At 31.9% G+C, this 17,366-nt stretch overlaps 1 protein-coding gene across 3 annotated transcripts in view; it reads right to left on the reverse strand.

Annotated features, from left to right (window-relative positions):
- LOC129911700 (serine/threonine-protein kinase minibrain) overlaps positions 1-17,366 on the reverse strand; it is a 122,990-nt gene that overhangs the window by 86,064 nt on the left and 19,560 nt on the right. For 2 of the 3 annotated variants that reach the window (XM_055989572.1, XM_055989573.1), the window contains exon 2: positions 13,617-14,627. In XM_055989572.1, the coding sequence (XP_055845547.1) occupies positions 13,617-13,671 (55 nt within the window). In that variant the 5' untranslated portion in view covers positions 13,672-14,627. Of the gene's footprint in view, positions 1-13,616; positions 14,628-15,965; positions 16,222-17,366 lie in introns of those variants that run through there. The other variant, XM_055989574.1, reaches the window with a different exon arrangement.

The raw sequence follows: 17,366 nt of genomic DNA on the forward strand, positions 1-17,366 counted from the left end.
TCGTAACTCTAGTTTTTCGTAACTTCGGTTTCGCGTAACTTTGACGGCCGTAACTCTGTCGCGCGTAACTCTGTTATTCGTAACTCCGTTACCATTTCACAATTTTTACATCAGTTCTTACTTAATGTTTTAATAATGTTTTTCGAAGCTTTAAGCAAATTCATTTATTAACAAAGATCTATATTTTAGAGAATAAGATAAAAAGTTGTAAAGGGAAGAGAAGTTGTTACCATTTAACACATTATAAAATTCTTTAGTGGACAAAGACTCTTTTCCAAAACAAGCAAGTCTCGAACTCTTATAAATTGGGCATCTACCAATAAGGTGATATGTATTTTCTACTTCATCCATGTTACATATTGAACAAATACCAAGTGTATCTTTTTTAAATGCTCTAGCATTAATATTTAATAAGCCACCTCTAGCTCTAAGAATTAAGCTCACCAGGTAGGGAGAGTTTTCATCTATAAAGTAAGGTGTAATATTATAGTTCAAATGAGGATCGTCATGAAACTGAGAGCCCTTAGCATCCGAAGATAAAAAGATAATTTTATTCTAAATCTATCTATAAATTATAAAGATATGACCATTTTTGTAACGATCAATATTTTCGACTTTTTCTGTCACTTTTTGAGTTTTTGTTTATAACTTGAAAAGCAAGCCGAATTTGAAAATTTGTATTGAGAAATTTTTATATCCTTTTAAAAAAATTTAAAATTGAAATATTGTAAAAAACTTAATAGACCGAGAGCCCAGAGCAGATTTTGGGAGTTTTTGGATAACCGAAAATGGGTCATATGTATGTGTAGGTAATACCGTCCTGATGAAGAATTCGAAAGTCTGGCAGGTTTATTTCACGGCATTCTATGGTTTATGGGGAGTCGAAAAATGCATTTTTTCTGATTTTTGTGTCGAGTATATAACCACTTTAATTCATATAGAGCCGATAGAGGGCGATACCTTGATTGCAAAAAGTTCGGTCCCAGACGTTTTATTCGCGGCATTACCCTTGCCAGACGTCCTTGAAGATTCGCGAAATAGCGATTTTCATACAAAAGTCAGAATATTATTTTTTGCAAGATATATAACCGTCTGGTAATACCTATTAAAATACCCCCTGATAGAAAATAAACTAGTGCCAGACTAGATTCATATAGAGCCGATAGAGGGCGATACCTTGATTGCAAAAACTTCGGTCCCAGACGTTTTATTCGCGGCATTACCCTTGCCAGACGTCCTTGAAGATTCGCGAAATAGCGATTTTCATACAAAAGTCAGAATATTATTTTTTGCAAGATATATAACCGTCTGGTAATACCTATTAAAAAATCACCACTACCCCCTGATAGAAAATAAACTAGTGCCAGACGTTTTAACCACGGCATTACCCCCACCAGACGTCCTTGAAGAGTCGCGAAATGGCGATTTTCATACAAAAGTCAGAATATTATTTTTCGCGACTCTTCAAGGACGTCTGGCGGGGGTAATGCCGTGGTTAAAACGTCTGGCACTAGTTTATTTTCTATCAGGGGGTAGTGGTGATTTTTTAATAGGTACCACTAGACGGTTATATATCTTGCAAAAAATAATATTCTGACTTTTGTATGAAAATCGCCATTTCGCGACTCTTCAAGGACGTCTGGCGGGGGTAATGCCGTGGTTAAAACGTCTGGCACTAATTTATTTTCTATCAGGGGGTAGTGGTGATTTTTGAATAGGTACCACCAGACGGTTATATATCTTGCAAACAATAATATTCTGACTTTTGTATGAAAATCGCCATTTCGCGACTCTTCAAGGACGTCTGGCGGGGGTAATGCCGTGGTTAAAACGTCTGGCACTAATTTATTTTCTATCAGGGGGTAGTGGTGATTTTTTAATAGGTACCACCAGACGGTTATATATCTTGCAAAAAATAATATTCTGACTTTTGTATGAAAATCGCCATTTCGCGACTCTTCAAGGACGTCTGGCGGGGGTAATGCCGTGGTTAAAACGTCTGGCACTAATTTATTTTCTATCAGGGGGTAGTGGTGATTTTTTAATAGGTACCACCAGACGGTTATATATCTTGCAAAAAATAATATTCTGACTTTTGTATGAAAATCGCCATTTCGCGACTCTTCAAGGACGTCTGGTGGGGGTAATGCCGTGGTTAAAACGTCTGGCACTAGTTTATTTTCTATCAGGGGGTAGTGGTGATTTTTTAATAGGTACCACCAGACGGTTATATATCTTGCAAAAAATAATATTCTGACTTTTGTATGAAAATCGCCATTTCGCGACTCTTCAAGGACGTCTGGTGGGGGTAATGCCGTGGTTAAAACGTCTGGCACTAATTTATTTTCTATCAGGGGGTAGTGGTGATTTTTTAATAGGTACCACCAGACGGTTATATATCTTGCAAAAAATAATATTCTGACTTTTGTATGAAAATCGCCATTTCGCGACTCTTCAAGGACGTCTGGCGGGGGTAATGCCGTGGTTAAAACGTCTGGCACTAATTTATTTTCTATCAGGAGGTAGTGGTGATTTTTTAATAGGTACCACCAGACGGTTATATATCTTGCAAAAAATAATATTCTGACTTTTGTATGAAAATCGCCATTTCGAGACTCTTCAAAGACGTATTGCGGGGGTAATGCCGTGGTTAAAACGTCTGGCACTAATTTATTTTCTATCAGGGGGTAGTGGTGATTTTTTAATAGGTACCACCAGACGATTATATATCTTGCAAAAAATAATATTCTGACTTTTGTATGAAAATCGCTATTTCGCGAATCTTCAAGGACGTCTGGCAAGGGTAATGCCGCGAATAAAACGTCTGGGACCGAACTTTTTGCAATCAAGGCATCGCCCTCTATCGGCTCTATATGAATTAAAGTGGTTATATACTCGACACAAAAATCAGAAAAAATGCATTTTTCGACTCCCCATAAACCATAGAATGCCGTGAAATAAATCTGCCAGACTTTCGAATTCTTCATCAGGACGGTATTACCTACACATACATATGACCCATTTTCGGTTATCCAAAAACTCCCAAAATCTGCTCTGGGCTCTTAGACTATAAGAAAAACTATTCATAAAAGAGAAAAAAACAAAATTTTTGATGTTTTTACTAAATGGTCTGTTTTTATCATTTAAGCATAGATATTGAACATGTAAAGTAGAAAAGAAGATATTTTATCTTTCAACATAATGGTCACAAGAATTGAAAATTGGATAAAATATGACTTTCAAAATCTACTGTTTTTGGTCTTTTTGAACCATTTTTCTTCAACTAGTCTTTTAGTGTTTAGTGTTAGCAAAAATAAAGTTTTGATTACAAAATTTTTAACCTTTTACAAATGTGCGTTCGGCATAAATCATCAATTATTTCCTCCAAAAATTAAAGCCACAGTATATGAGTATTAGAGTGACCGCAACTCCCATAGAAAAAAATTTTTGTCGAATTTTTTTCGGGGGAACCCCATAAAATGTTCCGCCTTTGCAGATTTTTAGATAGCCAAAATTTCAGCTCGATTGGATAAGTCTAAATGGTGCCGACACTCGCTCAAAGTATCAAAAATCTCTGTTTTTTCACTGTTTTTCGAAGAAAATTAGCTCTAGCTCCCAAACAGATGGGGTTATTTTCACTTTTTATATATTAAATGAAAGGTAGTGCTTATTACACATAATTCAGATTCAAAATTTGTTTAGTTTTACAAAAAAAAAAAATATTGTCATCAATTTAAATTTTCAGTACTTACCTCAAAAAGAGCTGAAGTGCAAACTCGATTTAAAATAAAACTTTCTATGTTATAGATTGATGTTACCTATCTAATTGAAATGCTTCTCGTATTATATATAATAATATATAATAATTTTATCAATTATAGAAGCACAGAGTAAAATTGACTGAAAAAAAAAAAACAAAACAAAAAGGGCACCCAGTGGGGGTTGAACCTGCTATGCCTGGATTGATAGGCGAGCGCTTTAACATCGGGCTAACTCAATGTTGACAATTGTGACAAACTAAAACAAATCTTAAGATATTCAACGAAGTGTTATGGAATTTTCAGGATTTAAGCTTTTAATAGAAAAAAAATTAAATTTTAGAGAAATAATAATAATAAAAACACTTAAAGTCGTAAATGACATGGCAGAAAGAGGAGTCAAGTTAATAACCGATTTTAATAATCTTTTAACTAAAGATGAGGAACAAAAACAATATGTACTTCAGGTAGTCAGTGAGTGCCGAAAATTATATCCTGATGCTTCCAAAACTACTTTAAGTAAGTCACTTGATTAAATTTTTTAGTATTTACTTCAATAATTATGTATAAGAAATTTAACACGATGCACAGTGTGGTAATTCGCCAATCTGACTGGACAAAATAGAAAAAAAAAAGTTTAGCCACATGATTTTAAATCATGAGTTGAGCTTCTCAATACAATGGGTAACTGTAATTCATGTTTGGTTTTTTGGTTTTCATCTCGGATTAGCTTAAGCTAAGCTTGAAAGTTGGTTCTTGCCAACAGTTGGATGGAGATAATACAAAGTATTCTATTTTTCGCTTGAGTTTGGTTGACGATTAAAAACGCTTTGGTAGTTTTTTTGTTGTAATTGTTTTTTTAAATTGTTAATCTACATTTGGAGGTAAAGTATTAAAATTTTTATTTATTAATTACCATTGCAACTATTTAAAAAAAAAATAAATTCTGTAAGAAGGCTAGGAAGTGCAAAAAAAATATCTTTGTTTTTCAAATAGAGGTAAAGTTAATTTTTCCGCATTTTCCGGTCTGAAATTAATTAATAAATGTATTGTGGAGTGTTGTCATTGAGATTAGCTATTTACATGTCTCGCGTTTTCTCGACCGCCATACAACTTTTTTCACTTTTCAAAATGAAGTCAAGATTTTCAAAAAAAACAAATTTTCGAAAAATGTGTCAAAACTGCCAAATAAAATCGAAAAGACAGTTTTTTTGATCTTTTAATGAGCAGGTATCATCTTTGGAACATTTTTGACAATAAATAAAAATTAAAAACATATATAAAAGTTTTGTGCTTCAAGTTAAGCAAAAAAAAAAAAAACAAAAAAGGTGGAAGACACTTTGGACCGCTCTTTAAACATGAATTTCATTTTGCTTGACCAATATTATGTGGTAACTAAATAAACAAAAACAGTAGATAGTTAAACAAAGAAGAAAAGAATTTTTAAAAATTAAAAAAATGGGAAAAATATAACAAACGAAAGGTTAAAAGTGCACCTATCCATTAGAAATAGTTAAAATCAGTAGAATCGCTCTCCGCAAAATTGAAAAAGCATATTCCAATAAAACCGTAAAGGATTTATCGAAATTTTCTTTGAGTGAAGGATCAAAATGTATAAAAGATTAAGTTCTGATCCTCTGGAACCACTAAACCACTGGAATTTTCAACTAATCAGGCATCATCATTGATGAATGATGCTTTTCTGTCGGAACACCTAAAACAAGTTAAATGCAAAAAGTAAGCAAGTGTAAAAGGCCAGAAATAGGGACACCAAGAAATTTAGAGAATTATTAGCTTGAAAAACATCGAAGGTAATAATAAACACAGCTGCTTTTAATAGGCCCTTAAGTTTCAAGTTTGCATCGCACGAAAAGGAGTTACTTTTTTGAATTATCTGCAGATATTTTTAAAGGTGATGCCATTTTTTATGATTGGGAAACATATTTAATTAAAATTATTCCTTAAATTTTAATTTAAAGCATGATATTGAGAAAATAAATCATATATGTCACCTGTCAAAAACGTGTGTAAAAGTTCTATTTTTTAATAAAAACTAATTATTCTGCCTCTCTTTTTTCGTAAATAGCAAAAGAGTTTTTATTTATTGAGATTTTTCAAGCGTTTTTTTTTTAATAATTAAGTATATCCAATCATAGAATATGTTTACGGAAACATAAATTCAAATACTATAAAAATTCATTTTCTTCATCACTATTTTGACCCACTTTTTGCAGAAGTTATAGATTTCTTTTTAAAAAATCTTTCTTTTTTATAGAATTTTATCTATTCACATTCATTTGTTTAAAACTGTTTAGAAAAAAAGTCGATTTAACGCGAGTTATTAATTTTGTATAGCTAGATTCGTGATTGGCCACACTGTGCGATGTTAAGTATTTTGTTTTTTAGAAATCTGTTAAATGTTTCGATTTTTTTTTTAAATAAAACAGTAAAAAAAGTTTCATTTTAAATCGAGTTTGCACTTCAGCTCTTTTTGAGGTAGGTACTGAAAATTTAAATTGTGACAATATTTTTTTTTTTTTGTAAAACTAAACAAATTTTGAATCTGAATTATGTGTAATAACACTACCTTTCATTTAATATATAAAAATAACCCCATCTGTTTGGGAGCTAGAGCTAATTTTCTTCGAAAAACAGTGAAAAAACAGAGATTTTTGATACTTTGAGCGAGTGTCGGCACCATTTAGACTTATCCAATCGAGCTTAAATTTTGGCTATCTAAAAATCTGCAAAGGCGGAACATTTTATGGGGTTCCCCCGACCAAATTTCGAAAATCGATTTCTTGCGGACACTCTAATGAGTATACATATGAGAGCAAATAAAAAAAATTAAACTATAAGTAGGTAGATACTAAAGAAAATTTAATTTTACATTACATAGGAAAATCCAACAATTTATTGGTAAAAATAAAATACCTAGGTACATACATATTTTCGTAAAAAAAAAAAAACAAAGATAGGTATACATAATTTGTTATGCAGGAAATTGTCTGCGCATTTTTTCTCCAGTCATGATTTGTCATCATATGATTTTTTTCACATTCACCACATTTATTTGATGTTGCCGGGTGGCGCGCCAACATGCTAACCTTGTAACACTTAAAAAAAAAAGTTAGGGAGCTGGTGGATAGTTGAAGAGGTTTTAATCATAATTCTGTAAATGTCAGAATTCAGTTCTAAAATTTCTGCATTTAAAACATTCTCTATTTTGAAAATTTCTTTGCATTCAAAATTCTATTAAATAAAAATTTTGTATTTAAAAATTGTGTAAATCCAAAATTCTTTTTGCTTTAAAAACTCTGGATTTCATTCATCTGTAAATAGTTAAAAAAAAAGTCCAGAAGTAATATTGCACAGTTTTGTAATATAGATACATAATAGGTTTAATAAGTTTTCAAGAATTAAAAGGACTTACAATTTTCTACACATAGGACATAAAGACCTAAAATAAATATCTTGTTTTTTTATTTTATTTTCAGAAAAGCTAATAACAATAAAAATTCTACCATCAGCTCCGTCACTAAAATGAGTCCAAAACTAAAATGAGTAATTTAAGTATTTTGTTTGTATTACTATCAATCTTTCTTATCAGGTTGGTATCTGACTATGACGTCTTAATATTTGTATCTAGGGCTGTTTTTTTTTTCAAAATTAAAGAATGTTCAAGATTAAAAATGAACAGTCAATTAGGGGTTGGGTTTAAAATAAATGGAAGAAGAAAAAAAAATCAAAGAAAACCTTTTTCTAAAACAACTTTTCCACATCAATAGATAACACTGCTTGCTCTGACTTTTCACACAGCGACAGTCCACTTCATAGCGTCCGCTGTTTTCCTATTTATTGCGTTTGTGTTTGGCGGCTGCGACAACAGTCAATTCGCCAAACACCAAAACATTTAATCGCTATTTCTACTTTTCTCTTTCGCCCACACACAAGCTACTTGTTCACGAAGTGACTGCTTCGGCTATAAACATCCCAGGTACAACTTCATATTCATGTCATCGATGATGTAATTTAAGCGAATACCGGTTTATTTTTAAACTCACGGGCGGGCGATGCCGAACCCGAAGCTGATGCACTGAATGTACAGAGACCGACCGTGCTCCCACATCTCATATAGTTGGCGCGTTGGAGGTGACGGCACCTTTTTAAGCGCCTATAGTCTGTTGCTGCTCTGGGCTTCTCTCCCTGATATGAGAGGAGCTATTTATAATTCCAGATAGCTGATGGGTGGTGGTGGTAGCAAAGTAGAGGAAGACGCACGAAGCGGTGTTGCCTACTTAATCATTGCACAGGCTGTCAGCATAGGCCAATGCATCTATCGCAGACGACCAGAGTGTTCAATCACCACATTCACACTGCTGAGTCGAGTTGAGGCAAGACGACCGATTATAAACTGGAAAGTGGTGTGTAACATGTGTGTGTGTGTGCGTGTATGTGTGTTTTGTATGATTATGATAGAGCAAAGAGGATAGCAGAGGCAATAAAAAGAGGTTGTCGGCAAAATTATAAAGCAACGCACATCAGCGAACAAATCAAACGCAACGCGCGTTATAAAATCAAAACAAAGAAGTGGGTAAAAACTGGTGCTCTTATGGCATGCTGGCTTGGCGGTCGCGAACTCTGGTTGATGTTTGTCTGGCCTGGCCGTCTGTGATGCAGTATGTTTTGAAAAATTGGGATGTCACACACTTAATAATTCACCTTTAGGCCCCAGAAATAAACGTGCGTGTATGGATGATGTTTGAATATTTGTCTTTGTTTTACATATAGAATAAGCTGCTACTAGGTTTCTTTGTAGATACTTATTAATGAATGCCTCACACAATTTTAATTAATAACAAATTGCAGCAATACTGTCAGAGAAAACGATTCACGTGATTTTTCAAGTTTTTATTTTAAATATAAATAGGTAGGTATACATTACAAATTGGGATACTGTCTGCGGCACAACGTCAGCGTTTTATTATTATCTCTATTTGCGGATTCCAGAGTTATTAGTATTATTTTTTTGTATTTTTTAATCATCAACGACCTATATTTTTGTAGTGAGTGAGATGATGGAAGTACAATAAGACAGTTGTCTTGATTTAAGGCATGTTTTAACAAAGAAGCCAAGCTTGTTTTGATCTTAAGAAAATTTTATCAAGATGAAACTTAACCAATAATGTGTCGAATTCATACATAATGTACATTTAAGAACATTTAAATTGGTTCACCCAGTATGTTAAATTCTATTTTAGTTAGATGGTAGGAAGGCGTGGAAAAAAATTATTTTCGGAAAAACCGAAAAGCTTGGATCATCTTACTCTGGTAAAAACAGGACTAAGATCAATATCAAATAATTACTAATTACTTGGAAACAATTTTTTCCAGCATCGTCCTTAATAAGTTCAGCACTACTGTAAATTAGGTTTCCGCCGAATTGCATTTTTGTCTCAAAGAAGAACAAGCTCATAAAGACAATCAGCAATGAAGCTGATACCAAGTGAACCTATTTTGTGGTGTCAAATGAAAGATAGTTTAATTACCTTTCAATAAAATAAACAACTCGGCTGCACGTAAAAAAGTGTTAACAATTGTTTTTCAAACTAAGAAAAAATTATTTTACGGGAAAGGCAACGGTTCAAAAAATATTATTTGAAAATTAGAAGCTTGTGTACGAAAATACACGTTTTTTATCAAAAACTTTAGAGCCATTTTTTTTTAGGTAGGGACAAAATTACATTTTTCACATAACTGACCAACTTTTGATTTGTGTTGGTTAGTTTAGTTAGTTTAGTTTAAATGACTTCTTTATTTCTTAGAATAATAACAATTTGTAATATTAATTTCTTAGGCCTAATTGATATGGCCGTCTACCAGACTGACATTTTGAAATATAATTACATTCATTGGAATACAGAAATTGTTAAATTTTTTGTTTACATTTTATAAAACTAAAAATCTTCTTCAAGAATAGCTTTTCTATAACGTAGTGCAGTAACAATATAGTTGTAGAGTCCATCCCATCCTTGGTCGCCGTTGAGTATGCTGAGCATTTCTCTTTCTTCTATGCTGCGTTTGCTGAAGTATCTCAACCGAAATTCAACTAGCCCTTTCGGACCCAGCGTTACTCTCATGTAACATTTTTTTTAAAAATTCGTAAAAAATATTAAATTATACAATTTTTTAGGTTTCCATGGCTTAATTGAAAGAAAATAATGCCTAGTTACTGGATTATTACAAAAAGTTAGTCAAATATCATACCTTTAATTTTTTTTATCGAAAAAGGGACTGAAATTCACATTTTTTTTTTTTGCAAAAAATTTTTTTTTTATAAATGGTCATGATTTGAAAAAAAGATATGAAAAATGTTAATGCAGAAAGTGTTTTGTTTTATTGCTTAGAAGAAGTAGCATACACTATCGTTTCATAAAAAGTTATTTTCTCAGTTCTCCCACTTTTTTTGGTGGTCATAGGCAGTGCATATAACTTACATGTAAGATGAGAATAACACATTAGTTTTGCTATTTATTATTTTGGAAAATAATTTTTAGCTATTCATATTTCTTAGTTGTGATATATTGATTTTCATAGCTTGGGTTCGAAAGGGTTAGCACTGGGCATATCGCAATAAAATGAAAAGTATCTTCACGCGCTTTCATGTTACATAGACTATACAGCAAAGGCAGATCTGGTCGGTGTGGTGCAAAATTTAGGTTGAGCAATTCACCTCTCGCTTTAAAAATTATGTTTATTTTGTTTAATGAGTTCCTATTTAGAAGGTACGAGTTCTGTTCCAGGTTGTAGCTCAGACGACTATAGTAGAATCTAAACATAGAGTTCGATGCATATCTCTCGAACAGTATGGTTCCGAACTGCTCCAGGATCTCATTAAACTTTATCTTTAGCCTTGACGGTTGCTCTCCTGAAGTTATATTCAAGTTAGTTCCACATGTTGTGGCAAGACTAGTCCATTCTTCGTACATTGTTCCTTTTTTTTGGATGGCTGCTTTTAAAACTTTCCTTGGTATCCGATTTTCTTCAATTTCTATTACCTTTACAATATAGTTAAAGTGTATGGCCAGGGTATCCACTACCAAAGGTGGTGTACCTGTTTCTAGGTAAATCATGTAATTTGGTGTATTTTTTGGTAATCGAAATATCTTACTAATTTTTCCACAGATTCAAAGGAGGAATGCCCCCAAACTTGCGCCCCGTAAAGCAGGATTAACAGCGCTGTGGAGCGGAACAACTTTTGTTTAGAACTGTGCTCAACGTACCTGTTCCTGATGCATCTTTCCCATAACGAGGAGATTGTTCGCTTGGCCTCCGCCAATTTTCCCTCCAGATGTTTTTTCATGTTTAGGTTCGAGGTTACCAAAACTCCTAGGCATTTGTACTCGCGCACAATATCAACCGTCTGGCCATTATACTTCCATTTTTCGTTTCTGGAATATCTGCCACCCCCACCTCTGAAAATCATCATCTTCGTTTTTTGCAGATTAACTTCAAGGTTCCATCGATTGCAATATACCCCAAGCCTATTTATCATGAGCTGCATGCCATCTATTGTTTCGGAGAACAGCACGATGTCATCTGCATTCATAAGGGCTGGAACAGTCAATCTTTCCACAACGATTCCACCTCTCACTTCATCAGTAATATCGTTGATGAAAATTATAAATAGCAGGGCACTAAGTATACATCCTTGCTTAAGACCAGTTACTGTTGCAAACTCCTCGGATATTGACTCACCGTCCCAAACGTAGGCTAAGTTGTTGTCGCACATAGCTCTTAGGACTCTTATAACTTTGCTCGACACTCCTGTCACACAGAGCTTGTAAAAAAGAGCTTCACGATCGACTGAGTCAAATGCTGCACGAAAGTCTATAAAGAACGCGTATAGTTTCTTCTGTCTCCTTTTATGTAGATCAGCAATGTTCAATGTTCAAAAATATGGTCTATCGTCGAATAACTTTTCCTGAAACCAGCCTGGAATTCTGATAGAATTTTTTTGTCCTCTACCCACTTTGACAGTCAGATTTGTGTTCGTAATCCTTGAAGAATTAAATGTACTACAGCAGGTGGCCACATGATTATGACCGATGAAAATTTTCACAAACATGTTACGCTAAAAACTAATTAAATTTTATTATTCTGTACATGTCCTTCCTAAGTAAGAAAAATTAAAGAACAAACAGGATTGGTAATTTTCCGGAGATGAATTCTCAGGTGAAAGCTGCAGAAAACCTTATACCAACTGGTGGAAAAGCTTGGTGGTGAGTGGCTGAATTATTACAAGCACGGAACAACAATTCATTCAGGTAAAAATAGAGTTCCCGAAAGAATAAAGGCATTTTTAATCATCATATTGTAGAAGCAATCTAACGTCCAAGTTCCTAGTTTACTAGTCGAAAATGAAAAAAAACAAGTTTTCTTCTATTAGACTGAATACCATTTCATAAGAATTACAGGATAGGAGAGGACAACGTCTGCGGGGTCAGTATAAATAAAATGATTAAGAAAAATTCAAAGTTTATATTTAAGGCATTTTAACGTTTTAAAGTTATTCGCGAAAACCTTGTTGCCAATTTTCCCAGGTAAGCGTTAAAATTTAAAGGTAAAGTTAACCAATAAATTATTGTTTCGATTTGATGAGCTAAGAGACGAGTATATTAAACTAGAATTGTAATGGGCATTGAGTTTATTTAATTTTTAGGAAAACACAATAACACTTGAAACCAGACATAATTTTTGTTTTTTTTAGAAAGTCGCAATCAAAATGTTAATTTCTATTTTTACTGTTTATCATTAAAAATATTTTATTATTAAAATTATATTATTTGATCAATTTTTGCATCCAAAGTATGCAACTGTGAAGACTCTTAACTTGTACTTTTCTTTCACATAAAAGTTCTTCTGAAGAATCAATTTCAATCATCGCATCGGTCTTATACTGACCTTTATAGCTTTAAAAGTACTCTGGATCCCTAGATTTAACTGAGGGGCTCATAAGCAGACGTTTTCTTATGTTATAAAGCCCGACACACATTTTAATATTATTCTTTTCAGAAGTTCAAGAAAAAATCACGAAGAGTTATTAAAACCAATGATATTTAAAGGAAATCGGAATATGTCCACTTTTAGTCGAAAATAAAAAAAAATCACGAAGATTTATTCAAACCAATGATATTTAAAGGATCCAGAAAAAAATCGGCACATGTCCACTTTTAGTCGAAAATAAAATAATGATGAAGTCTTGTAGTGTTTGTTGAGCACTTTGTACTTTTAGTATACTTAGTTTAATGGAGAACAAAATTTTAAATTGGGTTTTTTCGGAATGAGTTGGAATGGACTTGTGCTGTTTTTCCCCTGAAACCTTCATTTGTAAATGTTCAATTTCGACATTTTAAAAGTTGAAAAAAAAAGACGAAAATGTGCCAAGGTAGGTTATTTTTAAAACTTCAAACTTAGGCCGTGTGTTAATTGCGATAAATAGTTAACACCGTGTAAAATTTTTGACACTATTGAGGTCAATACAAAATTTTCCGCTGTTAAAAATTTATTGGGCTCTGGGACCTGGTTAAATTTTTTTTGAAGATGGTTTTGTTTTGTTTTTTTTTTTTATTGAAAAGGAGTATCATGGCACAAAAAAAGGCAGAACAAATTTTAAGCAATAATCCATACAGCTGAAATTTTTTTTATTAACCTCAATAGTGTCAAAAATTTTACAAGGGGTTAACTATTTAACGCAATTCACACACGGCCTTAAAATAGGTAAAATAGCCATTTGAAAAATTTGTTAATACATATTTATAATCAATATTTGATTTATTATATTTTATTTTAACTTACATTTTTGCTTTGTTTTATCCATAGCGGCACCGCTAGTATCATCGAGTCGATACATTTAAAATCTGTTCTTTGTTATTTTCTCCTTGAACACGAAAAGTTATTTTATTGAATATAAAGATTTGTTATAAATCTTTTAATATATATTATTAGTTTAATTGAGTATTTTAATAATTAATTAAATTGTTCACTTTAATTTATGTTTTATTTTTTTATTTAGCACTGAAGTTGATTATTTAATACTTTTCTCATAAAGTATTAAATAACTTTTAGATTAGAATTAGAAATGTATAACTATTACAAATATGTATTATTTTTTTTTTTGTAAATTAGTTAACAATTATTTTATTTTTTCAAGTGATATTATTTTCACTTTTTTTGTTTTTCTTTCTATTTTATTCTAAACAAACCTTTTTAAGTTAAACGAAAAGACAGAAGGCCTGCATTTATTTTAATTTTATTTTTTGTTGTATTTGAATGACCATTAACGAAACGTTTTACAGAATTTTAGTATTTTCACAGAATTTTACACAAAACCGTTACTTATAGGAAGAAAAGAACTAGTTTGTTCGGAAAAATGAATTGTACTCGTTATTCACAAAAAAATACTTAACAAACTCGACTGAACCAAAGTTCTTTTCAAATCTTTTACATTAAGAAATAAACACACGAAACTACGATGCCGATACATTTTATGTTATTTTTAACAAAATTAATTTATATTTATTTTCTTTTTGTGTTATCTTTTTCATCAACTTAACTTTAACACTTTTCTTATTTTATATTATATTTTTTTCTTAATTTGCTTTGCATTTAAATTTATGCAATTCTTTGTAATTGATTTTATTTTTTCCTGTTTTTTTTTGAACCTTAAACAAATTAGATATTTATACACAAAAGTATTGCAACACAATTTGTCACAAAACACTTAAAAATGCTGATTTAATTGCACTGGATTTAATTTAACTGTTTACAGTGAGTTGCTTTATTGTTGCGTAAGCAAATTGTTGGATTCTGAAAATAAACAAAACAAAAAGTTATTAAAACTGAGAACTTAGAACACAATATAATAGTTATTAATTCTATTTAATACATTCTGAACGAAATTGATAAAACGAAAAGAATGAAATTTGAGTTCGGTATAAAAAAGAGGATATTTCTTGACTTTAAAATTCGTAAAAACTAGAACTCTAGAAAATAACGATATATTATGACAACCTTCTTAACGCGAATTTCGTTTAATTTCCTTGTTATAAGTTTTGGGAAATTCACCAGTACCAAAATTAACGGTACCATATGGTTTTATCGTAATTCCAACGAAGGGCTTTTTCTTGTTAAGTTTGTTTTTACTTAAAATAATACTTGAAGGTAGGAAGAGTAGAAACAAGATTCTAAAAAAAATTAAAGCTACTTGTATCAGTCTCTATAGCAATATATTGAATTTTTGTCATAGTTTCGTTTCGAGAATTGGAACGTCGCACAGTGCGTTGATTGTATGGAGATGTTGGATAAAAATCAACCTGCCACGCCCTTTCCACGCCCCCTGCCACGCCCACTTCTGAGTGTGCATATTTATATCTAAAAAACGGCTTGCACAATTTGAATAAAATTGAAGAAATTTGATTATCTAGGCGAGTTCAAAAATACAAAATAGTGTCGACCCTATTCGCCCCCTGCCACGCCTACTTTTGTATACATGATTCGATCCAGGAACTTGTATGTATGGGAATTCGGGAAAAAAATAAAAAAACAAGTGTTTTGCTAAGATTTCTTGATTTTCAGGCTCTAAATTTGATTGCATATTTAGTTTTGACTTCATTAACTGCAAAACACCACGCAATCGGGCTGTTGGGTTGGAAAAACAAACATCAAAAAGCTCCCTAGCTGAACACATTATGTAAAAAATACTCGTAAACAAACACTTGTTGCAAGAGAAAGCGCAAGTTTCTGCAGACAAAACTTACTTTTTTTTTAAAGATATATGTAATTGTTTTCTTTCTTTAAATAAAAACACTTTTTTCCCATCTGACCCCTCTCAAAATATATGGCTTATCAAAGTTAGTACTTACCACGAACAAAGAAGCTTTGATTTGGACTCTCAAAAAAATTTAAATTTACATGTAGAAAAAAAAAATGCAGTTAGAATAATTATATTTTCTCTCCTGAATGTGAACCTAGCAAAAAAAATATCATATGTTCCTTTTTTCTTCAGTAAATGGTCTTTTAACCGGTAACTACAAATCTTACTCTAATTGTTTGTTTTTTTTTTATTGATCTTCTGAGGATCTCTGACAACAGAAAATTGAACTTTATCATAAATTAACTGTCGATTTATTCATTCAGACTTATTACCTTGAATTTGGCAAACTTGCTTCACATTTTTGGCAAATTCTTTTTTTTGATTTTTTCCACTAGTCGCCGCACTGTGCGTCGTGGCTTGACCATTGCCTTCACAAGAGGAGTCTTGTTGCTCTCTTAGAAATAAAATTCAAGCCCCGCGTTCATTCAAAAGAGATGCCTTATGTTATCAGCATCAAAATATTTTAAAGATTTATAATCGTCAGTCTGACGCCTTCAGTTTTATTGTTTATATATTTACACACAAGATTTCTAAAAATAATTAGTTAAAACAACAGTGTTTTTTTACGATAGAAACAATAATAAGTCGTTGGTTGTTCCCGCCTAAACTGCGTTTTAGCCTACTTACTTAAACTTTCGCATAAAAACAATTAAAATTTAAACCTTTATATTATAATAATCCGGGAAGTACACTAAACAACACAATGCATGAACCATGAAAATTTTAAATTATAGCTAGTTTGGTAAAAGTTCAAAGCTAAACTCTTTCAATTAAATCAGAAACACAAAAATTCCTGAGTCGTTCAAATTGACAAAAACCTATATTTAATATTTTTATTCATTCTAAATTCACTTCACCATATTACCCAAATTTCAAAATTTCCAGACATTCAAACATATAATTTAAATATGCCATACGTCCTGGACTATACATTGAAACACATGAAGAAAAACGGTAGAGCAAGGTAGGTAGGTAGGTAGACCAAACACTGCTTACGTATTGAATTAATTTGTTCACGTTCAAACAGACGCGTTATCACGGAAAAGTCGCAAATTATTTTCAAGTGGCATTGACACTATTGCATGTTTTATGAAGGAATTTTATTTTATTTTTTTTTTTTCATTTTGTTTTTGCTGTACGTAGCAAAAGAAATGTTAAATATTAATTTGTTAGTTTCCATGTTTGATCACGAATATCAATTACATTGAAATAAATAATCTGTATGAATTTCAAGAAAAGAATACCGTTTACTGTGATCGCGATTGCTGATTTGTTTAATTTCTTTTAAGCGTTATTAAAGATGTCTCTCAAGTTAGCAGAGCAAGGTCAGCAGAACATATGTTTTGTTATTGGATCTTTTAGTGCTTATTAAGTGCTAATTAAGTGCCCCAAAATTAAATTAAGTGCTCCACTACTTTTGGAGAAAATTAATGTTCTGCTAACTTGATTTAAAGTTAGCAGAGCAATTACCCGAAAATGCCCTAAACTGCTCGTAGAAAAATCGGGTTTGGTATAATATTTAGGTGCTAATTAAGTGCTCTACGAATCCCAAAAAAAATTTCCAAAAAAAATTTTTTTTCCAAAAATAATTTTTTTTCTGTTATTTTCGAAAAAAAAATTTTTTTTTTTTTTTTTTTCAAACTCTCTCAAATAATTAAGTGCTTAACTAATAT

The sequence above is a fragment of the Episyrphus balteatus genome, chromosome 2, assembly GCF_945859705.1.
Source record: "Episyrphus balteatus chromosome 2, idEpiBalt1.1, whole genome shotgun sequence".
Classification (NCBI taxonomy): Eukaryota; Metazoa; Arthropoda; class Insecta; order Diptera; family Syrphidae; genus Episyrphus; species Episyrphus balteatus.